The sequence below is a fragment of the Bos javanicus genome, chromosome 16 (genome assembly GCF_032452875.1).
Source record: "Bos javanicus breed banteng chromosome 16, ARS-OSU_banteng_1.0, whole genome shotgun sequence".
Taxonomy (NCBI): domain Eukaryota; kingdom Metazoa; phylum Chordata; class Mammalia; order Artiodactyla; family Bovidae; genus Bos; species Bos javanicus.
Window position 1 is genome coordinate 61537376 of NC_083883.1, and position 27466 is coordinate 61564841.

At 42.4% G+C, this 27466-nt stretch overlaps 2 protein-coding genes across 3 annotated transcripts in view; one reads left to right on the forward strand and one right to left on the reverse strand.

Annotated features, from left to right (window-relative positions):
• Positions 1-228: 228 nt before the first annotated feature.
• Positions 229-27459, reverse strand: NPHS2 (NPHS2 stomatin family member, podocin). Of its 2 annotated transcripts, none has more exons than XM_061383350.1 (9): positions 27290-27459; positions 19010-19350; positions 15047-15150; positions 11043-11115; positions 10084-10166; positions 7041-7244; positions 3978-4033; positions 2498-2576; positions 229-1168 (listed from the first exon to the last, which is right to left on the reverse strand). In XM_061383350.1, the coding sequence occupies exons 2-9, from the start codon at positions 19281-19283 to the stop codon at positions 890-892; spliced, it is 1152 nt and encodes a 383-aa protein (XP_061239334.1). In that variant the 5' UTR covers positions 19284-19350; positions 27290-27459; the 3' UTR covers positions 229-889. The 2 variants fall into 2 exon arrangements, with proteins under 2 accessions (XP_061239334.1, XP_061239333.1); XM_061383349.1 differs by having other exon boundaries at positions 25667-27459.
• Positions 19763-27466, forward strand: part of TDRD5 (tudor domain containing 5) — an 86162-nt gene continuing 78458 nt past the window's right edge. The window contains exon 1 of the mRNA XM_061383348.1: positions 19763-19851. The gene's annotated coding sequence lies outside the window, so the exon portion shown is untranslated. The remainder of the gene's footprint in view (positions 19852-27466) is intronic.

The following is a 27466-nucleotide window of genomic DNA, read 5'->3' on the forward strand; positions in this document are numbered from 1 at the left end:
GAATAAATATTGGGTTGGCAAACTAGTTTATGTGGGTTTTTCCATAAGATGTTACAGAAAAACCAAAACAAATTTTTTGGCTAAGCCAAAAACTGGTAAATTCTATTCTGAAAGTACATCAGCCCTATATTTATCACAATGCTTCCTTAGATTATAAGCAACATGTACCACATAAGTGTTTTTATCCTTTTATTTCTCTATTTTAAAAAAGAGTCTCTATAAAAATAATTCATTTGAAATTCTTTAATTAGGTATAATTTTATATCCAGCTCAAGTACTAGAATATGTACTCACAAGTATCTCTCTTTCACTCAGAAATACAGAAGCATCACTGTGGTGCAGCTATCAGAGTCAGGTGCAAAAACCTTGGGTGGAGCATACAAGCTAGAGTGTGGAATGACAGGGAATTATTAAGACGTGCTTTTGAGGAGTTCATAGTAGGAGAGAAGCCTGAATCATAAGTATGAGATTACAACACAGTGTGATAAGCAAAATGATAGGGTCATGTAGAAAGGGCTGTGGGAGCAAAAGAACCCTTCCCAAAGGGGCTAGAGGGCATCTAGGGAAAAGGACATTTGAACTACATCTTCAGAAGTAAAAATTCAGCCATATGTAGACTCAAAATTCTTTCCGAAGTAGAATGATGGCTAAAGCTCTTTCCCATAATTCCTCTGATCAGATGATCCACCTAAACATGTTATATGGCTTCTCTGTCATTACACGATTTCACTGTCTTCCTGTGTGTGTCGCTGCACTGGGGCTTCATGCATTCCAAGGGCATTTCACATGGCAACAAAAGAAAGAGCGGGAACTGAGGACTGAGGGCCTTGCTCGGGGATGTAGCTGTTATATGGAGCCCTCTTTGCAGTCCCATGATCCTTGTTTCTTCCTATAACATGGGAGAGTCTTTCTTTTTAGGATTCAGCGGCTCAACAGGTTTGGAAGGATTTGGTAAGGGGATGCCTCCTTGAGTTCTATTGCTTGGAGAAGACAGGAAATTAAGCAAGTCAAATGGCAAAGGTAAAACCACTGTGGAAGGTTTCTCTGTGGACAAGGATTGAAGGGTGTGCAGGTACCGAAGCTGAGCAGCGGCTGGAGTGCCTGATAGAATCTCCGCTGCCATCCTCAGGGACTCGGAGGCGGCCTTCTCCCCTTCTGCAGCAATCATCTAGACAGGGTATGCGAGGAAAAACAATGTGTGATTTTTCTTCTTTGCTCCATGAAGGTTTTAATCCTACTTAGGGTGATTCAACAAACAAGCACTAGCATCTACTGTGGGACAGGTGCTGCTAAGCACAGGGGAGCAGACTGCCTTTTTTCTTAAGATCTTGATCTAGGGAGAGAGAGACACTGTTGATTGTAATGGGCTTTCCAGGTGGCACTAGTGTTAAAGGATCCACCTGGAAGTGCAGAAGATGCAAGAGGCTCAGGTTCAAATCCCCTAGACAAGGAATGGTAACCTACTCCAGTATTTTTGCCTGAAAAATTCCATGGGCAGAGGAGCCTGGTGGACTACCATCCATGGGGTCACAAAGAATTCATTGTAACTTGGTGCAGAATTTGTTAAGAGCTATGACAAGTAGAGATGAAGTGTTAGGGGAATTACTATGTCTGGTGGGCCTTGGACGAGTAGTAGGGTTTTGCCATTTTAGAGGAAAGGTTGGCCAGCATTCCAGGCAAAGACATGCAATCCTGAAAGAATGACTCCCAACTCAGGTTAGCATTTCAGAAGAAAAAGCACGAAAAAGGTCACCACCCAAATGTCCCCTTAAAGTGAGCAAAGGGCACTAGACTCAGAGATCTAGAAGCTGCTCTGCCTAGAGGACTGCCTTCCTCCCCATCTTTGTCCACCAATGCTCCAAAGTTATCCACCCTCTTGGTAGATGGATACCATCCTTACCTGCTTTCTGTTCTTTAAGGGGAAATCTGCCTCCCCTCCAGCCCTCATTTTCCTCTTCCTGACTCCCTTCCCACCCACACCCAATCCTCTGGTAGCCACATCTTCTCACTGGCACGCCTGAGCAGAGGCCATGCATAGCACAGCCTCCCCTGGGCTCTAGAGATGAGGGAAGTGTGCTCTGACATGGTTGCACAGAGCTAAGGATACAGGCCTGGGTGTCATTAACCTAGAGGGGACCGGTGACGGATGAGAGATGCCATGCTAGAGAAGAGGAATGGAGTTTGGGGAGATACCTTGGAAAGAGAGTGAAGGCAAGACTCAGGGAGGAGGAGGTCACTGTTACCAATAGCATTAGAGAGAGGGTGTAACAGGGAAAGAGATGTTGCACTGGTCAGTTAGAAGGCTGTGAGCATGCCCAAGGAGAACAATTTTAATAGTGTGGTATGTGCACAAGCCAGATTCCCCCCAGTGCCTGGATGGATAGGTGAGGAGTAAAGGGGAAATGTTCTCCATGAGGAGACTTTCTTTTGCATTTTCTGGAGCTCCTCTGATGCTCCTCCACTGTGCGGGAGGATGGCATGCTCAGGGCTGGCTCACCCGCACTTTGGCTTGTCTTTGGGCTTCAGCTTCCACTGCCAATGAGTGTTGCAGCCCGGCTGGCAGGCGCACATCCTTACTGAAAGAGAAAGCAGGTGGGTAGGTGAGTGTGCAGGGCAGCTTTAGCAGCCGGAGCTTTCCGACAAACCTACCACCTTCTCTACGCTCGGTTCACGATATACAGTGGATTCTGATTAAGCAGAGTGCGCCGCCCTAGACCTCTGCACAGACAGTGGGCAGAGAAGATGGGCTTAAGCATCAGTGCCTCCAATGTGGATTTTTATTATCACTGATGCTGTAGTAGAGCTGTGGTTTTCTCTTTACAAGTAAAGCAAATTTTGTGTTGCTGTATTGGGTTGGCCCAGAAGTTCATTCGGGTTTTTCCATAGCATCTTACAGAAAATGTAAATGAACTTTTTGGCCCACACAACACTATGATAATTTTCCCACTTAAAGTTTAATCTGAATTCTGGCTATTAAATCTAAATAATGACAAAAGCCTTGAAGAGCCATGCTATTAATAACAAGGGAAGTCATCTAAGTTGACAAAAGAGGACTGAATCAAAAAGGGTAGAACTGACCAAGTACTTAATCTACTGCATAAAACATACAAAATTGGATTTTTTTCCCCTGATGGTAACTATAAAAAGTACATAGAAAACAACTTAGCAGTTCCTCAGAAAGTTAAATATGGAGTTACCAGATGATCCAGTAATTTCACACCTACGTATATACCCAAGAAAAGTGAAAACATGTTCACATATCAACTTGCACATGAATGTTCATTGCGGCCTGATTCATAATGCCCCAAAGTGGAAGCAACCCAAATGTCCATCAACTGAGAGTAGATCAACAAAGCGTGGCATAGCCAGTCACACGATGGCATATTATTCAACTGTAAAAAGGAATGAAACACTGATTCATGCTATACCATGGAGGGACACGGAAAACATTATGGTGAGTGAAGGAAGCCAGACACAAAAGGCCACAGATTGTGTGATTATGTTTATATTAAATTTTTAGAATAGCCAAATCTAGAGAGACAGAGAGGAGTCAGTGGTTGTCAGGGGCTGGGGGTTGAGGCAGAAATGAAGAGTTCCTGCTTAATGGACACAGGTTTTCTTTTGGAGATGATAAAAATCTTCTGGAATTATGTGGTAGTGGTGGTTTGTGTCTGTGAATATACTAAAAACCACTGAGTTTCAATTTTAAATGGTTAAAAATGATGAGTTTTATGTTATGTGAATTTTACCTTAGAAAATGTTTAAATCCATAGAAAATACGACAGTTATTTACCCAGATGTTCATAGTGGTTGTGTTATAGTTATAATATGCAAATTTTTCTTTCTTCCAAATTTATGCTAATATAGACGTCTACAGTACTCATTCAATGAAAATAATTTTTCAAATAGAAGTTTTTAAATAAAATCAAAATATTTCTCTTCATCGTATTGTTCTTCCTGGTTAATTTCCTACCCACATTTCTGTTCTCTCCACTTTGATTCCCCAAATACAGGTCACTGCATCCAAGGCAACCTGTGGAAGGAAGAGTTGAGACGTCAGTGGGAACCTCTGGTTGCACGGATGGCCACTGCACTGAGAAAGCACATTTCTTCTGAAAGGACATTATGTCCTTCCCTTTTTCATTTTAACATTATGAGGCCTTGCAAAACACTGTTTAGTTTGCACAGTGCCACTCAACAAGTCGGAGAAGGCAATGGCACCCCACTCCAGTACTCTTGCCTGGAAAATCCCATGGAAGGAGGAGCCTGGTAGGCTGCAGTCCATGGGTTCGCTAGGAGTTGGACACGACTGAGCAACTTCACTTTCACTTTTCACTTTCATGCACTGGAGAAGGAAATGGCAACCCACTCCAGTGTTCTTGCCTGGAGAATCCCAGGGACAGGGGAGCCTGGTGGGCTGCTGTCTCTGGGGTCGCACAGAGTTGGACACAACTGAAGTGACTTAGCAGCAGCAGCAACTCAACAAGTACTTGTGGAATTAAAGATGGTGTGGTAGGCTGACTAATGGGTCCTAAAGACATCTCTGGAACCTGTGAATGTCACCCTAAAAGAAACTCTGCAGATGCAATATAAGTTCAAGGTTCTTAAAATGAAGGCCTTATCCTGGATCTTCCCAGTGGGCCCAAAAAGCAACTGCAAGGGTCCTCATAAGAGGGAAGCATGGTTGGGGTGGGGGACATCTGGCTACAGAGGAGGAGAAAGTGATGTGATGGTGCAAACAGAGGCTGGAGTGCTGTGATTTGAAGACAGAGGAAGGGGCCACGATCTAAAGAATGCAGGCGGCCACCCAACGCTGAAAAGGGCAAGGAAATGGATTCTCCTCTCCAAACCTCCAGAAGGAACCAGCCCCTGCTGACACCTTGACTCTGGCCCAATGAGATGTGTTTTGGACTTCTGGCCTTGAAATCATAAGATAAAACTGGTGGTGATTTGTGGTATTTTGTTACAAAAGCTATAAGAAATAATAGAGATGGTATGTTTGTTAAATTTGCTCTAAAATACATTTATTACTGGGGCTTCCCAGGTGGTGCTAGTGGTAAAGAACTCGCCTGTCAATGTGGAGACGTGAGAGATGTAGGTTCGATCCCTGGGTCAGGAAGATCCCCTGGAGAAGGGCATGGCAACCCACTCTAGTATTTTTGCCTGGAGAATCCCATGGACAGAGGAGTCTGGCGGGCTATAGTCTGTAGAGTCGCAAAGAGTTGGACACAACTGAAGCAACTTAGCACACAGCACATTTGTTAAATTTGTTCTAAAATGCAGTTAGAGAACCAATATTTTTAGTCTCTCTCTCATAGGATATTCTCTCCCATATAATATTCATTTATGGGAGCTTTCACTTCCTGTTGGTGGCACCCGTCTCCCCTACCTCCCCATCCCAGGAGTGGGAAGAAAATGAACTGGAAAGGAGGGGCAGGCATGGAGGAATAGGTGGGCCATACTCTTTTTCCTTTTTAACTTATTTCTGATGATTTCTTGGGGACTAGATAGTTAGCTTAGTACACTGGGAACCCTGAGAAGACTAATTTGAGGGGTTGATGAGAGGAAGAAATGTTGAAAAAGACTTCACAGAGGAGGTGGCATCTTAAAGAACCATACAATTTTGCCGGTGGGGAAAAGGGAAGTATTTGGTGCAGTGCTGTGCTGTGCTTAGTCGCTCAGCCATGTCCAACTCTGCAGGAACAACCCAAGAGGAGGCATGGAAGCATAGTCACTGAATGCTGGAGAAACACTCGCCTAGAATATCAGACACACCAGAGGAAAGACGGCAAAGCTGAGGCTACAACAGTTGGGTCATTTATTCACTCATCCAAAAACCCAGGATCTGGCTACTGTGTAAGAGCCCAGGACCAAGTACTGAGGGCAAAAAGATGAATAAAATATGACCCCTGACAGAATGGAGTTCAAGGTCTGGGGAAACAAATGTGTAAATACATAAATTATAATTCAGCATAACAAGGGCAAGCTGGAATGTCAAGCATCTGGACCTTATCCATTATCCCTTGAGGAGGGATAAACAGAAAGAGAGGGATGAAAGGAGGATAGAGGGAAGCACACAAGAGTGGTTTTTAAATTCCAGAGCAGCAACTTCTGCGTGTCTTCTTGTTCTAACTTTCTCTCTTTGCAGCTTTTCTTATTTCCTGAATTCTTCCATTTTCACTAGGATGCTAATCCCAGTTTTATCAGTGATGAATTGGATAAGCCACAAATATTCGGACACCTCATTGTCTCAGCTGTGTCTGCCTAGGCCTCATCAAGAATAATTATTATCAGTGCCTTCAATCCTTTGCTGCTTCTGTAGGAGGTCTTCCTTTATCTAGACTTGATCGTAACCTCCTAACTCAGTTCAGGGCCTGGGCGCCTCTTGGCCTCAATGAAAGCCTCCATCACTGATGGTAATTACCACTTGACTGGCCGGCTACCTAGAATGCTGCTCTCTTCTCATCTCTCTTCTGAACACCTCTGCCAACTTGTCTTGGTAAGAATCGTAGACACCCACCCTGGTTGTGAGCGAAGTTGCTGAGCTTGCTCTCTGCGGGGCTAGATGCTGCTGCTTGTGAGGCAGTTCTTGTTTTTCTCTCTTTTCGCCCCAACTCAATCAAATCTGGATCATTGACTGGGTAATTAACCACTTAAAGGTCTGTGATATTTTGCCTCTTTTAACCTGATAAAGTTTTTCAGTCTTTATCATTATTTAACTTTGCTTGTTTCCCCAACTAGACTGTAAGGTCCCCAGATTCATTCCTTATCATCTTTTTATCCCACCAACCCCTCCTTCCAGCCATTGAGTGAGAAGCGTGAGAAGAAAAAGTGTGGCAATGACTGACTAATCCCACAGATGGGTGACTAGGACCGGTTCAGGGACTGATTGGCAACCTCTTAACTGTCAGCTCCTTTCGGGGCTGTACCTTTAACAGTGAATGCATGGCACGTGGAAGATTCAGTAAATGGTCAACGAAGAAAGGAATAAAAGGCAAAGCAATATTTCAACATACTTGGTGTTAAACTCATCTAAGTACCTTTACATCTTGAGCAATGTTCTTCCTCTCAAGAAGAATTTCTGTGAGGGATCGATGTGCTAGGAGACGCTTCATGGTGGTTTGCACAAGGAATTGGACAGCTTTGGACACATGAGCAAGACTGTTTAGGAGAAGAGAGGCATTTTCCATGCGATAGTAGCAGATGGCATCTATCTCCATCACAAACATGTCTTTGGTTACAATCTAGGCAGAAAAAAAAATTTTGGATTACAGGCCTGATTCTTGGGCTTCTTTCCCACATAAGGATAGAGGGGTTAAATATGTCCAAAGGGTATTTTCTCAGAGAAAGATAATAGTAAGAAAAAAAAAAAAGAGTAGTTGGCTCAGTCTTTAATCAAATAGACATTGAAAAAAAATATGGAGTTTGTATTAAATATACTAAACAACTCAATTTAAAGGAATCCTGTTATAAATCCTTTTGTAGAAAAATCAGGAATAATTTTCTTATATGAAAACATCCAGTTGATTGTATATCAGGTCTTTTAAAACTGATGCCAAAAAAATCTGCTAAAAGAGCAACACATTCTGGGAAACCAGTACTCACGTGTATTGAGTGTATATTTAGAGGGCAGTTTGTGATACATGTCAAAAGCCCTAAGAGATGTATGTGTACAACATTTCCTTTTTTAGACAAAAGGATATATTTTCAGGATTTAACTGTAAAGATGTGATTCACAGTATTGCTTATTGTAAGAAAAAATGAGAAATAGAGAATTCCCTGGCAGTCCAGTGGTTAGGACTTGGCGCTTTCATTGCTGGAGGTCTGGATTCAATTCCTGGTCTGAGAACTGAGATCCCATATCCCATGCAGTGCCTGTGTGCTTAGTCATGTCCGACTCTTTGCGACCCTTTGGACTGTAGCCCTCCAGGCTCCTGTGTCCATGGGGTTTTCCAGGCAAGAATACTGGAGCGGGTTGCCATTTCCTTCTCCAGGGGATCTTTCTGATCCAGGGATTGAACCCACATCTTCTGTGTCTCCTGCATTGCAGGTGGATTCTTTACCCACTGAGCCATCAGGGAAGCCCATGCCATGCACTGCAGCAGCCAAAAAAGTTTAGAAATAATATCAACAATGGGGAATTAGTTGAGTAAATTCCAGTTATTAAACTCAATCAGTTAAGTAAATTAATTGAGTAAAATCCACATAATGAAATGCTGTGTGTCTATTTAAAACAGAGGTAGAAACATAGCTAATATGGTAACAGTATATTTTTGAGTGAAAAAGGATAGGTGACCAAATAGTATGTATGGTATGATTGATATATATATGATGTGTATGTATATATATATATATATATATATACACACACTTGTCTGAAAGTATAACCACATATATAGAAAAGTTTGAAGGATACATTCCAAAATATCAACTCTGTGGGTAACAGGATTAGGTGTATGTTTTATTCCTTTTTTACATTTTGTTATCTAAAATAAGCCTTTTAAACAAATATTGTTTTTATTCACATTTCTGTTTGCCAGAAGAAAGAATGAGAAAGAACCTCAAACTGAAAGTAGGAGACCTTTTAGGAAAGGCTTATAAATCAGAATCAGTAACAGGAAAGTCTAGATGTAAACTCAACATTTAACTTTTAATTGTGGTAAAATGAACAGAACATCAAATTCACCATCTTAACCATTTTGACATGCACAATTCAGTAGGATTAAGTACATTCACACTGTTGAGCAACAAGCATCCAGAACCCTTTTCATCCTGCAACACTGAAACCCACTGAACACCTGTCAGTTCTCTCCTCCCCCAGTCCCCACAACCATCCTTCACTTTCTGTTGCTTTTTTTTCACTCCTCGAGGTTCCTCATACAGAAGGAATCACACAGTATTTGTCTTTTTGTGACTGGCTGATTTCACTTAGCATAATTTTCCCAAGGTTCATCCATGTTGTAGTGTGTGCCAGAATTTCATTCCTTTTTAAGGCTGATTATTATTCCATTGCCAGTATATGCCACATTTTGTTTATTCAGCCATTGATGGGCACATGGATTGCTGCCACCTTTGTGGCTATTGTGAAAAACTGATGCTATGCACCCAGGTATATAAGCATCTTTTCAATTAGCCTGCTTTCAATTCTTTGGAGTCTATATACCCAAAAGTAGAATTGGTAGATTATGTGGTAATTCTATTTTTAATTTTTGAGTAACTGTTTTCTACAGTAGCTGCACCATTTTACATTCCCACCAACAGTATACAAGCGTTCCAATTTCTCTATATCTTTGCCAACACATTATTTTGTTTTTTTCTTAATAATTGCCATCCTAATAGATGTGAGGTGGTATCTCATTGTGTTTTTTATTTGCATTTCTCTAATGATTTTAGTGATGCAGAGCATCTTTTCACATGTTTATTGGCTATTTAAATATCATCTTTGGAGAAATATGTCCATTCAAGTCAAAGTATATACAATATATCATATATCGAGGGCAATCTTCTTTACTCAGTCATTCAATTTGAATATTAATCTTATCTAGAGAATATCATAACAGCAACATCCAGATGTATTTGACCAAATTATTGGGTACCATGCCTTAGTCAGGTTGACACATAAAATTAACTATCACTAAGGCCTTTGTCCTGGAGAAGGAAATGGCAACCCACTCCAGTGTTCTTGCCTGGAGAATTCCAGGGACAGAGGAGCCTGGTGGGCTGCTGTCTATGGGGTCGCACAGAGTTAGACACGACTGAAGTGACTTAACAACAACAAGGACTTTGTCCATTTTACTTGGATTGTTTGCTTACTTGTTGAGTTAAGGTTTAATATATTTTGGATATTAACCTCTTATAAGAGATATTTGCAATTTTTCCCCATTCTATAAGTTGCCTTTTCATTCTGCTGATTGTGTCCTTTGATGTATCAGAGTTTTAAATTTTGATGTAGTCTCTCTCTCTCTCTCTCTCTCTTTTTCCCTGCTTTTGAGCAAGGATAGTCATTTTCTTCTAGGCCAGAATTGGTAGAGTGCTTAGCCAGGAAAAATGTAGACAGAAAGCAAAATCCCCCACTTGACTTACCTCATGAAAGGGTATCTCCAAGGTTTGGAGACGAAGGTCAACCTTGTGGTAGGTATCCAGGCAGGGCAAAAAGAAGAAAAGGCCTAGAAGGGGGTGGGAAGGGGATAAGGGAAGTGACAGGTGAATAGCTGGCATGGAGGCTGTTTGGGGTTCACTTTTTTGGTGTCAGGTTGATGCTGCATCACTTTTCTTAGCCTCCATGGTCTATGCATGGACCATCGGGCCATCACACCTCCATCCTGTGTTGTGTTTTTTGTTGCTAAGTTTACCAAATAATTTGTTGTTCCATGGGGGACATGTTTAAGGGTAAAAGGAAAGGACTACACCAGGACAACAGGCATAATCAGGGATTATACCCAGTAAAATGGGCTGTATGGTCAGCTTGGTCATGGTGCTGACCTGTGCAGATCTTGGGTTACACATCTGTCTCCTTCACCAGATTTAAACTCTCTAACACGAGTGTCTTATGCATTATTGTTAGCGTTAGTACCGAACTAATGGTGCTCTGTACAAAACTAGTTTTTCAATCCATGTGTGTACCAAGGTGACAAACTTTAGAGCCAGCAACCTCCATGTGGTATTTCTTATACTGGGAGTCCCAGAGGTAATCAGAACAACAGCATAGCGATACCAGCCTCTGGTTGGCTAGTTAGTCCTCACCCACCCAGTATAATGTGTAGGGTGCCTGACCATAGGTCCTAACCTACTTCCTACTCCAGCCAATCTGGCCCTGGCCTATGGCTCTCTGCATCCACTCTCTTTTGGTCGCTAGTGACCTGGTAGTAATGCTCTCTGAAGAATTTCTTAATAACCGGTGTTACAAATAACAGACTGAAAAATGAAGATATCATGAGTCAAGTTACTTCATGTAGTCTGAGGGCCATATTGCAAATAAACATGAATTGATGAAATTGGCAAGTCTCTTGCGGGGGGTGGTGTGTAAAGAAGATTGTTCTTACCAGGGCCTTTGGCTCGTCCAGGAAGCAGATGTCCCAGTCGGAATATAATTACTCTCTCATACTCCTGTACAACCTAAAGGGAAATGTAATACTTTTGAATTACTCTAAGAGAAAAAAATGAAGTCTTCAAAAGACCTTGGCATGACAGTGATTATAAGTATCAGAAATCTCTTGTTTTGAGAACCAAGAAAAAATTTCCCTTAAAACTTACATTTTCAAAATACATAGGAACCAATGAAAAAGTATAGTGGCCATGTTAATTTTTGAGCTTGTGGACAGAATTTTGATTAAGGACTCATGATTGTCTAAAAAATAATTGCTTCCACCAAATCAAAGGAATCACAGCATATTTAATCTTATATTTTTGCTGTGACTGATGCATTAATAGCTTTTACATGAATCTCTTATTAGCTACATACAAACTTTATGGCAGACATGCAGGTGCTCAGATCACCCTTCAAGAAGAGGCTGCTATATGTTGTCTGTAGGTGACACACTTTCTAGTCAAAAACACAAACAGGTTGAAAGTAAAAGGATAGAAAAAACTACACCACACAGAGTAACCAAAAAATGGCAGGAATGACCACACTGATATCTGACAAAATGGAGTTTAAAACCAACACACCAAAGTGTTACTAGTGATAAAGAGGGACATTGTGCAATGGTAAAAGTGTCAATGCATTAGGAAAGTATAACAACAGTAAACATGTATGTACCTAAAAATAGAGCTCCAGAATATATAAGGCAAAAACCAAAAGAAGATAAAAATAGATAATTCAACAGTAATTGTTAGAGACTTTACTATCCCACTTTCAATTGTGGGTAAAAGAACTAGACGCAAGGTCAACAAAGAAAGAAAAGATTTCAACAACACCATAAGTGAACTAGACCTGACAGATATCTATGCATAATTCCACTCAACAATAGACGAGTACATATTCTTTTCGTGAAAACATGGAACATCTCCAGGATAGACCATGTGGTAGGCCATTTAAGAAAACCTCAATAAATTTAGAAGGATTGAAACCATACAAAGTATATTCTCCTCTAACAATGAAATGAAATTAGAAATCAATAACAAAAGGATATTTGGGAAATTAAATCACACACTCTAACCAACAGGTCAAAGAATTTATCACAAAAGGAACTGAAAAACACTTTGAGATGAATGAAAACAAAACCTCAAGATACCAAAATGAATGGGATGAAACTAAAGCAATGCTTAGAGGAAAATTTACAGCTGTAAATATCTATAATAAATGAGAAGAAATATCTCAAAATAATACACTAATTTTTTGATGCTAGAAACAGAAACACAAACTAAACCCAAAGTAAGCAAAAAGAAAAAAGATTATAGTGGAAATAAATGCAATAGAAAATAGAAAAACGTTAGAGAATATTAATTGAAACCATAGTTGGACCCAAAGAACCATAGTTGGTTCTTTGAAAAGTTCAACAAAATTGACAAATATTTAGCTAGACTGACCAAGAAAAAAGAGAAGATTAAAATGTTGAAATCAGGAGCCAAAGAGGAATGACAGAGACATCACTACTATCCTTAGAGAAATAAAAAAGATTATAGATGAAAATACTATGAACAACTATACACCAATAAATTAGATAACAAGTAAAATAAACAAATTCCTAAAGAGTCATAAACTACCAAAACTGATTCAAGAAGGAAAAATAAAAGTGAAAAAGACCCAGAATTAAAAGATTGAATTAGTAGTTTAAAAATTTCCAACAAAGAAAAGTCCAGGGCCAGATGACCTCACTGGTAAATTCTGCCAAACATTTAAAGAGGAATTATTAGCAGTTCTTCACAAATTCTCCCACCTCATTCTCTGAGGCCAGGATTACCCTGATACCAAAACAAGACAGAGACATCACAAGAAAGGAAAACTATAGACCAATATCTCTCATGAATATAAATGCAAAACTCCTCAACAAGAATAACAAGCAACCTGACTCCAATAACATATTAAAAGGTTTATACACTCTAACCAAATGGGACTTATCCTAGGAATATATAGTTGATTTAACACCCAAAATTCAATGAATACAATATACCACATTAGGAGAATAAAGAGCAAATATCATGTCATCGTCTCAATGGGTGAAGAAAAGGCATTTGACAAAATCCAACACTCTTATGAAGATGCAGGAGAAGAACGGGGGAAGGAGAGCTTGCGTGAAATTGGCAACAGCCTCAGCAGCACCTGCAGCCTTCCCACCAAACACATGCTCTTCCTGGCCACTCTGGCCAGTGACTAAGAATGGCAGGGACACAAGGGCCTGGCCATTTCTGTCCATTGTGAGACTCATCTCCGAGGCAAACTTCGCTCAGGAGTTCCCTTTCAGTAGGTCCAAGACTTTCTTGAAGGTGTCCCCCAGTCTGAGGCTCCTTCTGTCCAATCCTTCCTTCCCCTTCTCAGATCACAAGTGTTAGATCTGCCTCGTTCGCGGAAGGCTTTCCCTTCCCTACTTCTATCTCAATCTTTCTTACAATGTCTCCCCACAAATCCGTTGCACTTCTAATTCCATCTTGGTATGTTCTTCCTGAACTGACACAAGTCTTCATTTACTTCAGGGACAGCTTCAGACACATGTAAAACCACCTGCGTGTGCATGCCAAGTTGCTTCAGTCGTGTCTCGTGATCCTATGGACTGTTGCCTGCCAGGCTCCACTGTCCATGGGATTCTATAGGCAAGAATACTGGAGTGGGTTGCCATGCCCTCCTCCAGGGGACCTTCTGGCCCCAGGGATGGAACCTTCACCTCTTACCTCTCCTGATGCCTGGTATTGGTAGGCAGGAGGAGAAGGCAATGGCACCCCACTCCAGTACTTTTGCCTGGAAAATCCCATGGACGGAGGAGCCTGCTAGGCTGCAGTCCATGGGGTCGCTAGAGTCGGACAGGACTGAGCGACTTCACTTTCACTTTTCCCTTTCATGCATTGGAGAAGGAAATGCCAGCCCACTCCAGTGTTCTTGCCTGGAGAATCCAGGGACGGGGAAGCCTGGCGGGCTGCCGTCTATGGGGTCGCACAGAGTCGGAACGACTGAAGCGACTTAGCAGCAGCAGCAGTTCTTTACCACTAGCGCCACCTATGGGCCCAAGATGTTTGTCATTCGTGATCTCTTGAAGCTGCCTGAGGTTTCCTGGATGTGTTAATAATAGGCATCCTGACCTATTCTGGGCTGGCCTTTGTGTTAGTATAGAGTGTAGATCAACTGGATATAGGTCCTGTCTTGAAGAGGCTCTCAGTCTAATGGCAGAGATCGAAGTGAGTGAAAGTCGCTCAGTCCTGTCTGATTCTTTGCAAAGAAAAAAGAAAAGTCGCTCAGCCCAACTCTTTGCAACCCCATGGACTGTAGCCTACCAGGCTCCTCCGTCCATGGGATTTTCCAGGCAAGAATACAGGAGTGGGTTGTCATTTCCTTCTCCAGGGCATCTTCCCCACCCAAGGATTGAAACCGGGTCTCCCGCATTGTAGGCAAACACTTTACTGTCTGAGCCACCAGGGAAGTCCGACTCTTTGCAACCCCATGGCCTATACAGTCCATGGAATTCTCTAGGCCAGAATACTGGAGTGGGTAGCTGTTCCCTTCTCCAAGGGATCTTCCCAACACAGGGATCAAACCCAGGTCTCCCTCATTGCAGGTGGATTCTTAACCAGCTGAGCCACCAGGGAAGCCCAAGAATACTGGCGTGGACTGGGTATCCACAAACATTTTACTTGTGGTAATTGTTAGAATGGATGAGAAAGGTGGGGGAGATGTGAGCACAAGGAAGGGAATGACAGTCTGGAGGAGTCAGGGAAAGCTTCTCGATTCTCTTTGAGCAGGTATAAACGAGTAAGAGCTTTTCTGCAAGGTGAGTGGGAGTGAGCGCATTCCTTGCAGAGCAGACAGCAAGTATCAAAACACAGAAATGAGAGTGGACATGGGGTGGCGAGTGAAAGACACCAGGGAATTACTTGTTAGGTCCTCATGGAATCTCACCTTTATGCAGAACCAGATAGAAAAAGGGAAGGTCACGATGATGAAGAGCAGGGATGTGAGGACAAGAAGCCACTCACAGGCCCCTAAACTGGAAGACTTGGTACCTTGAAAAAAGAAAAAGAAAAATTATATTGGAACTTCACCACATTTACTGACTAGCACCTCTAGCTCAGTCCTTGATATTAGGGTCAGATCAGTTTGTAGACTTTGCTGGACAGTTTGTAGAATGAACTGAACATCAGTGTGGTCATTTCCCAGAGCCTGTCTGTGCGACGGGCTTTGGGGGCCGACGGAAGGTGGAATAGGCTCCTGGGAAGGCAGCGGTAGGCACCCTGCAACAAGCACAGCATCTGGACGTGTGGTCTGGGCTCCAGTTCTGGTGCCACCATTTTCTGTTCAGATGGCCTTAGCAAGGCACACAACCTCTCAGTTTCCTCATCTATTCAAGGAAATACTTTCATCACCTGACTATTTCATAATAACTGTCTCATGGGATATTTCATATCTGGCATAAGGATGAAATGACATATACACACACAAGCACTAAACTGTTTTCTTTTTGTGTGTGTATGTGTGTGTGGTGTTGTTATTTGAAGTGATTCAAAACACATGTGTCCAGAGGTTTATCTTCCCTGAAATTACAACCCCATCTATCACTTGCCCCAATAACTGAAATTTCTGCATGAGAGCCCCTTCTTGTTTTCTTTTTAAGTTGCTTTTTGTTTTTGTTTTTTTGGCTGCAACCCACAGCTTGTGGGATCTTAGATCCCCCTGACCAGGGACAGAACCAGGGACCCCACAGGGCAAGTTCCAACTCGTAACCACTAGAGTGCCAGAGAATTCCTGGGAGCCCCTTCTTTGGGTAAAGGTGTGGATCTTTAGACAATCTCTGAAAATCACCTTTGTGGGGTAATATTAGCCCATCTGTGCCTATAAAAAGGTGATAAGGAACTGGAGTACAGACCATCCAGGTTGCTTGAGTGATAAATGAAATGGTATTTATATCAGGGAAAGTTCATCTCAAGAACACAAGCTTCTTAGGGCCTTGTCTTATTTACACTGTGTCCCAGGACTAGAGTAGTGCCTGAAACATACATTCAGCAAATAATTCTTGAATGTAGAAAGGAAGGCGAAATGGATAGAGAAAATGATTTAAATGCAATAGTTACAGAAATCTCAAGAATTTTAATCTTTAGGTACTAGAATATTGGCCAAAGGGACACTATTTGTCAGTTTAAAAAAATCTCATAGAGAACTAGAAGGTGACTAAAGATTACAAATGGTAAGAAGCCTATTTTTAAGAGAAGGGATAGAAACGGATAACTAATTAGTGGGCCTAAAAATTTTATTTCCATGCTGGGAAAGTAACTGGAAAGGTCATCACCAAACTGATGTGCAGATTAATTGAAGAGGGCAGATAAACAAGATGCATCAGCACAAAACTAAGCTCAGTGCTAAATGCCAATCTGTGGCGGTTCCCAAATGGTGTCCCACAGAACACTAATCCCACAGGGTGCCCCACAGATCAAGAGTTCCCGGAATAAATGAGTTTAGAAAATACTGTGTAGTGTTCCCCTCCTGGAGCTCCCAACAGTCATGGGCATACTGAAGCTAGGAGAATCCCTTCAGCAAAGAAGCCTTCTTAACTTTGTTTAACCTAGTATTTCCCAAAATTTGACCAGGTGATATTTTCTCCAAACGAATTCATGTTCCATAGAATTTATTTCTCATGCAACCTGTTTGGGGAGAGATGACTCTATCAGCATCACATTGGTTTTTACAATATTCTTTCCTGAGAGCAATAGTAGTGTTCTTGCCATGTTTAAAATAATATTTCATTTGCCAGTGATAAGCATGATAAGTAAAAATAAATAAATGCACATACAGACAAAATTTACATTTTGTAAGTGAAGAAAGCCCTCAAAATTCCTTCATATAATAGTTAGGGATATGAACAGAAAACTAATATCTATACCCAAATATAACTTAGAAGTTTTACTAAGAAAGTATTTTTCTCTTAAAATGAGTTCCTTGAACATCCAGTTTGTTAGGTTTAAATGAAACATCACATGTTAAAGTCAAAAGAGCCTTTAGATATGCCTTAGTGTGAGAATCCCCAACATTCCAATGAAGTGAAGCTTCTTTTTGTTTCTCCCAGTCTTAGGTAGCCTGGTAGAAATGTGGTGCTACATGAGGAGGAGAGGGGGTATTGCTGTGTCTGCTCCCCTTTCCTCTGGGAACCACAGAAAGCTCCCAGTCAAGGACTCAGCAAGTGAGTCTCATCCTTAAGGTGACTCATCCCTTACTTGGGGGGCCTCGAGCTCTAGTGACTTTATAGCTGAACAGACTGAATGAGGCCCACAGTGTGAAGCTACTGGCCCAAGGCCACCGCTAGCTGGTGGCAGTGCTGGAACCATGACCAGAAATCAGGCAGAGCACCCTGCAAGGATGGGCTTTTCAATAAGACTTATTCTGAGATTCTGGCTTCTCTAGTTTCCACCTGTAGGTCTTGGGCAAGTAACAATTTCTCAGCATTTTTTCTTATCTGTGCCATAGGAATGATACTACTCAGTAAAGCACCTAGCTTGTGCCTGGCACAAAGTAAGGGGTCCAAAAACGGAGCCCCCTTCTTTTCCTACCCCACCCATATGATCTGAAGCACAAGACTTACCAGATCTCTAACCTCAGCATTAATGTAGCAGTGAATCCAATAACCCTTTAATAATCAGAGATTTCTGATCCATGAAAAGGCATCAGGTAGGAAAAACAGCCTTAACACGGTCAACATAAACCACAGCCCAACTGCTGGAATCTTTCTCAAGTCATAGCTTTCAATGCTACAGCATATGGGGCAGTGCTGCTGGCTGGGAAATGTTAAAATTTCGTAGTCAGCAGAATGTAGTATAACACTATTCCTTATTTACCTTCCTTTAAAGTTAAACCTCCTTCATCCTATAATTAAGGTAGTGAGTTTTTGCTTCATTCATTATAAGATGGATTGAAGTCAGGGACTTCCCTGGTGGTCCAGTAGTTAAGATTCCACCTTCCACTTCAGGAGGCATGAGGTCAGTTCCCAGTCAGGGAACTAAGGTTCCACACGCCACAGGGTGTGGCCAAAAATTAAATTAAAAAAAAAAAAAAAGGATTGGAAGCAGATAAATTTGTTCCTAAGAGTTGTTTCACCTGCAGAAGCCAAAGAGACGCTTTTCCCTGTGATTCCCTCCCTTTGGTCTAACTTGCCTCTTTTAGCTTGCAAAGATTCCGCTCTGAGCATTTATATTATATGTATATTCTTTCCAGGCTTTGTGTAAGATACGCACTTTGAGTGTTTATCTTAGCTCATTTTAATGTTTATGTTAGCTCATTTTATCCTCACAATTACCCTCTGTGGTGGGTACCCTCTGTTGGTATCCCCATTTGATAGATGGGTAAGGCTCTGCCTATGATCAAATGGTTAGTTGAGATCTGGCTTTTCTGTACTTGGCTGTCTCTACTTTTTAGAAAGACCGATCAGCACAAAGAAAGTGTAAAATGCTTTTAGGTTAAGTCTGATGAAGAGCCGAGAATAAGCTACAAACTACCCTGAATCATCAGCTCCTGCATTTCTTAAACTAGGGGCCCACATACTCTTCCAGACACAGGAGCAGCTGCAAGGTTCCTTTGGCATGTTGGTTCCCAACCTGGACCACACTCCCTCCCACCTCCCAACCGTGGCTGACCCCTGCCATCAATGGTATTTGGTGGATGTTATTTGTATTTCTTCTGATGCATTTTGGTCTTCACCACTGGTGGGTCAGCGGGTCCTAACTCGCTTTCATTTCCTGGGAATCTGAGCAGGTCCAGCCGGCTGCTCTTACCTCTGTAGCTCTCAGGGAGGTGACTCGTTGCACCCTAACTGACATTTCTTGGGTACCACTTGGAAAGACCGCACCCTCTCCCGGGGCCTCAGCCTGCCCGCTGTACCTTCCTCGGGCCGCTCGCTCTCCAGCAGCGCCACCACTTCGGTGCCCTCTTCGCCAGAGCCCCGGACTTCATCCACGTCCACCACAGTGGCTGCCGGCGCTCGGGGCTCGCCCGGGCTCCCTGCCCGCCCGAGGGCCGGCTGCTCCGGCTCGGCATCCCGGCGCCCGCGGCCTCGGCCGCCCCTGTCTGTCTTCGCCCTTTTGCTCTCCTTGTGCGAGGAGCCGCTGCCTCTCCTGTGGGCGTCTCTGGAGGAGCTGCGAGCCCTCTTCTCCATCCTCAGAGCGACCCGGCCCGGGAGTGCGGTTCCTGCGGCGTCTCTTGGCAGTGATGCAGGCGCATCCCTGGGGGAGAATATAATGACCGTGAGCGGGGGCGGGACACCAGAGGTGTGCGGGCGGGGCTCTGCTCAAGGTGAAATCCGACAGCTGTTTCTCAGAGGAGCCGGGGTCCGGGCGCGCCGCCCTTGAGACTCGGTGCCACCTTCAGCAGTGAGTTTGTGTGAGAGCCCGTGTGCCAGGTTAAAACGTTTTAAAATGTGTTTCTAGAGACGAACATTTGAACTGAAATATCACGCAGGCCCGCAAACTGCTGAAGGTGTGATGGCACTTTGCTTTACGATTTGTTAATATTGTATGAATTAGAATATGTGGTCCCCGCGTAAGGCTAGAGAGATTAAGGGACAGAAAAGGTTGTCCAATGAGGGTAACTTTAAGGTAAAATTAGAAACTTCTCTGCAAGCACCACCCCTCCCCCCACCTCTCCCTTAAGATCTTCTCAAGGCTATCTTTCCTCTCCTAATTTACTTTATGTCCTGGCCCTACTCTTTCTGCCGAAATTCACAGGTAAAGGTGTTGGCTGACTACTCCTGGGAAGATTCACATTTTAAAAGGGGCGAAGTGGGTGGGAGTGGGTGGGGGTGAGGAAAATTCTCCCAGACCTCTACTTACACTCACACATGCTCTCTTATTTATATTTCTTTTTTACTAATTTATTATTTTACTAATGCTTAAGCCTGCTGATGTTGCTTCTTGAAGAATCAGAAGAGCAGGGATCTGATTTAACTTTTTTAGGGAAAGGGCTACTTTTGTTTTTGGCTAAACCCTGTTCCCATTCTTCCTTCATGAAGGCAAGAGTTTTGCTTTTTTAAGCCTTACTGGCCATCTCCACTCAGCAGTACCCTGGCAGTACCCTGGGGTAGCTGCCCCACCTGCATCTGAGGAATTTGAAACATTGAATGGATCTATTTCTTTTTTATTCTCTATTAATAATTTCTCACTGAATAGGAGGTTGGTCTGGATAACCAAACTCAAGATTTATGATTCTACTCAAATAGTTCATTACAGTATGGTAGAGATAATGATCACTTCGTTTTAATTTTCCAATATTTATTGAGTTCACATAGTGATAGCTTTTTTTCTTTCTCAAAAACTTTATTAAAGAATGAGGACTGGGAGACTTTCCTGGTAAGTGGGTAAGACTCCATGTTTCCAAAGCAAGGACTGCAGTTTCTGAAGTAACTTAAATTGACTCTGGAAAAACCATTCCATTATTTTCTTCCATATATTCTGAGTTAGGTCCCTGGGAATATAATAATTAAAAGATTTGTAAAAAAGTCAAATAGATTTATTTTTTACTGTCTAAACCTGAATATTGTGTGGACTACATAGGGAGAGTAAATGTTTCTTTTCAAGTGCCTGACTCAGTATTTTTTCCCCATAACAGTATACTGAAAAAAATTTTGAAGTTGCATTTGGCCCAAAGGGGGAAAAATATGATTATTTAGTATTCATTACAAATTAATAGTTGCTATTAAACATAGCTAATTTATCATCTTTAAAGATTTTCCTATTTGCAAAAGCATGAAACTGTAACATTTATTAATTTTTTCTCATCTTTTGTTTCTGTTATGTATTAATTTGACCTAGAGTCCTAGCTGTAGACTCTTAAACTAAAATTGTACCTCAATTTTTGAACCAAGAATTGGCGGGATATCTGGCCAAATTACATTCTCAAAGCTGTACCTTCTCCCCCAATAAGATTTCTTGTAGGAGAAAAATTGATGAGAAAAAGCCATATTTGATTGTTGCAGCCCATGTTGGGTACTTGTTCTCAGTCTCCTCTGCTGTTATATAATCACTACTTCATTTTCTATATCCATTTATAACACTAACACAAGCATCTGCTTATATCACAAGGCTTTTTGGATTATGAATGACAATGACAATATCTGAGAAAGGGGGTAACATTCCGTGTTAAAAAAGTCAACAGCTGAGTGCTGAGGTAGCAGCACTAGTCTCTAGCTGGCTGGCCTCATCTCTTCTTAAAATGATGATGCTGTTTTCTTTTAGATTCCTTTTTAATTGAAAGTGTGTCAGTCATCCCTTTGCTGAAAATATATGTGCACAGCTTTATCTCTTAATACATTAGCCCTTGTTTGGGTTTGTTATGAGCCTGACCTCTGTGGGAATGGAGTTATCAGGAGAGGGAGAGGACCAATTAAACTTGCTGGCTTTGAGTTTGTTTCTAAGACAAAAGTCATGAAAGATTTCAAGGCTTTCTAAGTTAATATACTTATTCTCATTTAGCAGCTTGAAATTTTATATCTATAATTAAGAGTGAATATTTATACATCTTATTTAATGGAAAAGTTGGAATTCATTATCACTAGATAAAATTGCAAATACTTTAAAGCTGGAAGAAACTACAGGGACTTAAATTTAACTTTGTCAATTTGTAGGTGGCAGAGAAACCAACCAGGAGGGCACAGTAGTGGTCTAGGAAAGCGATGCTGATGAGAGCTGGCTTTGGCAGTGGGGATGGCTTAGATTTATTTCTGAGGTAGAGAAATAGCAGAATTTAGTGACTGCATGGAGTTATGAAGGGGGTAGTGGGGGTGAGGGGATAGAAGACTCGAGAGATTTTTACCTTTATAGGTTGAGCAGTTGGTAAATAACTGCAGGCATCTCTGTTAGACCCACTTCCTCTCATTACTCTGCTCTCAAGTGTTTCAAGTTCTGGCCTTCTTTGCCTGGAGAGGCAGTTGTCTACTTGTTAGGTGTAGGTAAGACTGCCTGGACTTTTCTCTCATGAATTCACTTCACAGATACATAGTGAACGCTTACCGTATGTTAGCATTGCTCACCTCTGAGAATGTAAAGCTAAGCCATGTTCTTGAGAAACAGAGTCTAACAGGGAGAAACATATGTAAACATACAGGTGTGATAAAGTGTGTATGTTATGACAGAAGGATCTACAGCAGGGTTTCTCGGCCTCAGCGCTGTTGACCTTTTGGACCAGATAATTGTTGCAGGGGACTTTCCTTTGCAAGATCTTTAGCAGCATCTCTGGCCTCTACCCACCACAAGATGCCAGTAGTACCAATCCTGAGACATTGTCAAGTGTCCCAAAGGGACAAAATTGCTCCCGGTGGGAACCACAGATATCTATATGTTACCATGGGGACCCAAAGGAGGGGACAAGTAATCCTGAGTAAAGTCAGAGAAAACCTAGATTAAGCCATATTAAGAGGCGGGCAGGTGATTCTCAGAGGGCTTCAAGAACTGGGCCTTCCAGCAGATCAAACGACTACATGAAATTCCTAATCAAGGGTTTTTGATAAGCTTTAAATATTTTTTGTTACCATGGATGAGAAATGTGTTCACTCAATTTTTAAAAAAGATTTATTTTATTTATGGCTGTGCTGGATCTTGGTGGCTGCCCACAGGCTTTCTCTAGTTGCAGCGATCCCTGGCTACTTTCCAGTTGCAGTGGGCAGGCTCATTGTAATGGTTTCTCTTCTTTCGGAGTATGGTACAAATGGATTTCAAATTCAACCAAACTTTTTCCAAACCAGTATTTCAAAATAAAGATAAAACTTCAGGCATGGAATTGGCCGCAAGGGCTAACGCCCGCTGCGCAGGAACCCCCACCTCGCTCCCAGCCCTTCGTGGGCCTAGTTTTAAGCTGCGCAGCCTCCTTGCGAACCGGAAGCGCTTCGTCTGGCGCTCCTGAACTCAGAAAACTGGCGGCACCCAGCTTCTTGCAGCAGATTCAGTGAGTGTCTGGCTCTTACCTTCCTTCCTGGAGGCCTGTGAGCATGCCAGCTGACCCCACTTGGTCGCCTTCTGAAAAGTCTGGGTGGAGTCTTTTGACCGGAGGGGTCCCCAGCATCTCCTTTCCCCCCAACCCTCAAGCTACCCTTACGGGCTGAGAAAATCAATCCGATAGACCGCACACCAGTAATCTATTCAGGACAATGAATCGGGGTGGGGGTAGGGTAGGAACTGCAGTTCTCACTGCGGCCATCAGAATCACTTGGGGCTTCCCTGGTAGCTCAGCTGGTAAAGAATCTACTTGTAATACAGGAGACCCCTGTCCCATAACCTGGGTCGGGAACATCCCCTGGAGAGAGGATAGGCTACCCATTCCAATGTTCTTGGGCTTCCCTGATGACTCAGACGGTAAAGAATCCGCCTGCAATGCGGGAGACCTAGGTTTCTGGGAACCCATTCCTGGGTTGGGAAGATCCCCTGGAGGAGGGCATGGCAACCCACTCCAGTATTCTTGCCTGAAGAATCCCCATGGCAGAAGGAGCCTGGTGGGCTCTAATTCATGGGGTCACAAAAAGTCGGACACAACTGAGCGTCTAAGCGCAGCACAGAATCACCTGGAGGGTAATTAAACTGCGTTGTCGGGCTCTTCCTGCCCCTTCCCCAGGTTCTAGTTGAGCAAGTCGGGGGTTGGGTCTGATGATTTGTAACAAGTTTCTAGATTGTTTTGATGCTCTGGAACTACAAGTCGGGAATCCCTAGCTTAGAGGTTAAACAAAGTGTTTTCTAAATACTCTGTTTAAAGCAGCCCCTTCTCACTCCAGCTTACCCTGGTTTATTTTTCTTAAGTTATCGTTACTTGACGTTTTATATATTTATCTGCTTTTTGTTTGTCCTTAGTTAGGTCCAGGAGAACAGAACTTTGTCTTGCTCTTGTAGTTTCATATTTTAGTAGTGCCTGGCACATGGTAGGAACTAGAAAATCTGTGTTATTTGAATGAACATGCGTTTTGGAAGGCATGAGTCAAAGCTGAACGTGTGAGAGTGAAAAAGGTCACTCAGGAAGAGGGGGAAGACTGAAAAGGAGAAGCCAAGGACAGACCCTGGTAGGTGTGGACATTTAATGGAAAAACAGAAATAGGAAATAAGGGCAGAAACCTGGGTGCCAAGCTCAAAGAAGCAGCATTATAGACACCCAGAGAGGAGAGATTTTCAGAAAGGGAGGGGACACAGAGAGGAAGCAGTCACCTACCATAGAAAGATTGAAAAGTTCTTACAATTTGTCAGATTTGTCATTGGTGGTTTTGATAAAACTAAGATGTTCAGAGTAGCAGGCTGAGTGCTTTGGATTGAGTAGGGAATGGTGGATGAAAAAGTGGGGAAAAGTGAGCGTGGACTGTTTATTCAAGGATTTGGCCAAGAAGGAATGGCTGGAGGATGTCCGAAAGAAAGTGTTTCTTTCTCTGTCTCTCCCTCTCTCTGTGTGTGTCTTTGGGAGTCAGAGCCAAGTCATTTTCTAGTGGTGAGGCAGGAATATGTAAAAAAGTTTAATAGGGATGGCAAAGGTTTAGCATAATTGCTGTGAGGAATAGAATTGAACAGACATCAAATGGCCCCAAGTTGGGCATAATGTTAAACTTTGGGAGGTTGGAATGCTGCCCAAGTTCTATCATGAGCTTCTAACTCACCTCCTCCTTCACGGACAGTGTTTTCAAAAGATTCTCTCATACTTGTCATGGGGCATATATTAAAGCTTCAGAAGCTTAAAACACACATACACAAACCACCACACAAAACTCGTTATTGGCTGTTTTTTAAGGTAGGAATGCTGGTAGGAGCAGCTGCAATGGAAATATACTCCCAGATACAGGCAGGGGATGGGAGGAGACCAGGTGGAGACAGTTAATTAATAGAAGAAAAGTGCGCCCTGGTCATCATAATGGGCAGGATGGAAAACACATTGGTCTGACTCACAGAGTTGTCTGGTTGTGGTAATTAATTGTAGGGTCCCAGGGATGAAATCAACAAACAACTCACTAAGTCTTTTTGATTTGTGTAATTACAAAAGCAAACAAACCAACAAAACACAGTTCTAGGTCTGGGGAACAGAGGACTCTGAATGAGAAACATGACTTGTCAGTTCTGTTCCAAGATTCCAGGAGTGTAGCCTAAATATTCTTAAAGAAGGATGCTGCTGAGACACTGTACCTAAGTACTGCAAACCTTTTCTCTAGCCTTTCCCCAAAGGCCTTGGAACCCCTTATGGATAAATGTTCTGGCAAACAGGAGGAACTCAAACTTCTTAGTACCTGTCACTAATTTCAAAAGAACACGAATATCACTGTGTGCTATCAACATTCTGAGAATATAGGGGTTAGGTGATAAATGAATTAAATTCTGGTCCAAGTTCACCTTTGGGCAGGGCTAGTAGGGCTCTGAATTCATCCTGTGGTTAGTACCCTACTCGCCAAGTGAATAGCTGGAGTAGGTAATCTTAGCAACTGACAGAATTCTTACATGGGCACCTTCACTCATTGAGTAAGGGCTATTCTGGTAGAAAATGCCAAGTCAAGTGCCAAAATAGTACATCAAAAGCATTACTACATACCTGCAGAGTGTCTCCATCAAAGGCAAGAAAGATGCTAAGGTGACGGTTCCCACCTCATTCCAGTTTAGCCACTACATAAGTCTGACAGTTTTCAGAGAATGACAGTCCATTATAAACCCAAGCAAGTGATGACTTCAAGTGTAGCTTAACTCTTCCAAATGGGGTCCCCTTATTGAAGCAACTCAGCCCCTGACACTCAGGTTGCAGTTATTGATCTGAGATTTAGCTCCAGAATATTTTGGTAAAAATCTCTTATTTTCACATTATGCGCCAATAACTTTCTAGATTCGATCAAGAGTTTTGTTTTTACTGCCTATCACTTTTTTATATCCTTGTTCATTTCTGTCAGTTTCTTCAGTTTAAAGTGGGGATCATAATTGTACTTTTTCAGATTGTTAAAATTTGATAATCTACGTTAAGAGCATGTAGTAAGTGCACCATATGTTACCTATTATTGTAGATAACAGTGAAAATCAGGGATATGGTTTTTCAATTCATTGTTCATTTTGCTCTCAGGTTGTTTAGTGAGATGGTAAATTTTCAGAATTTTCAGGTGTTCCATTTAAATGCTGATTTGGCTGGGGTAAGGATTCAGTTTCAGCTTTAAAGACATTGCTCCATTGAGAAATCCAATTGCAATATAATTTCCATTGCTTTCTAGGTAACCTATTTCTATATAAAAGCTCTTCTCTTTCTTCTGGATGTTGTCTAGAATGGGATCTTAAGTTTATTAGTCATCCTAAGGACTCAGTGGAACCATTTAATCTGAAAATTTGTGATTTTCTTCAAATCTGAGACATTTTCTTTTTTCCAAATCTCCAACCCTCACCACCGTTCTGTTGTTTGTGTAATACCTGTCATTCAGATGTTGGAGTAGTATCCAGCTGGATCCATTCTTTATGTTTCATCATTTTCCTTTTAGTTAATTTGCTATTTAGCCCTGTCCGTTTTGCTATCAACCAGCCCACAAATCTTTTCTGTGTTTCTGAGATTACTCAGTATTCTTGGTTCATTGATGGAACATTTTGTTCCTTAGAGCTTTTGTCTTAATGTCGTGGGATTTTAGGTCAAAGTAGATGTGTGTGCTCTGGTTTCTTTCTTGACTCATCCTCGGTTATCTTTTGGTTTTCTTGTTCCTTTAATTAGATTGTATATTTTAAGGTAAAAGTCTTCATACTCTGCCTTTCTAGTCTATACCTCTTAAACTACCATTATCTGGTTTTCAAGGCCCTTATACAACTGGCTTATTCCACCTATCCAGTAAAATACACCCCAGGTTATTTCCTCAAATACATCTTCTTCTTTAGTTTCCCAGCGCTTCCCAGTGAAGTTCTCCACTCATTCAGGAAGCCCTCGTTGCCCCACCCATTCCGCTCTGCTGGGAGCTGCATCTATCTAGCTCAGGAGCGCTTCTCCACCAAGCATCAGAATTGCCTGAAGTTTCCTCCAATAGACCCAGACCTGCTAGAATCAGAGTATCTGCTGATCAGACCCGAGCATCTTTTTCACTTCTTAAAGAAGCTCCACGGGCGATTGAGAGGCACACCTAGGCTAAGAACCTCACAGCCTCCTTCTCCTCCGGCCTAGAGGTGTTTGGAGGGGTTCTTGTGCGCGCTGCCTCACCTCGTGCCTCCCAAGCACGTCACAAGAAGTAGGCGCCGGCCATCCCAGAAGCTGCCTGGGAGGTGACCTAGGCGGCCCCAGGACTGGGACCGAACCCAGGCCAGATTCCGGAGCCACCAGTCCTACCTAACCGTCCCACCGGCCGTGAGCCCTCGGGGCCGGAACGCGGCGCCTGGA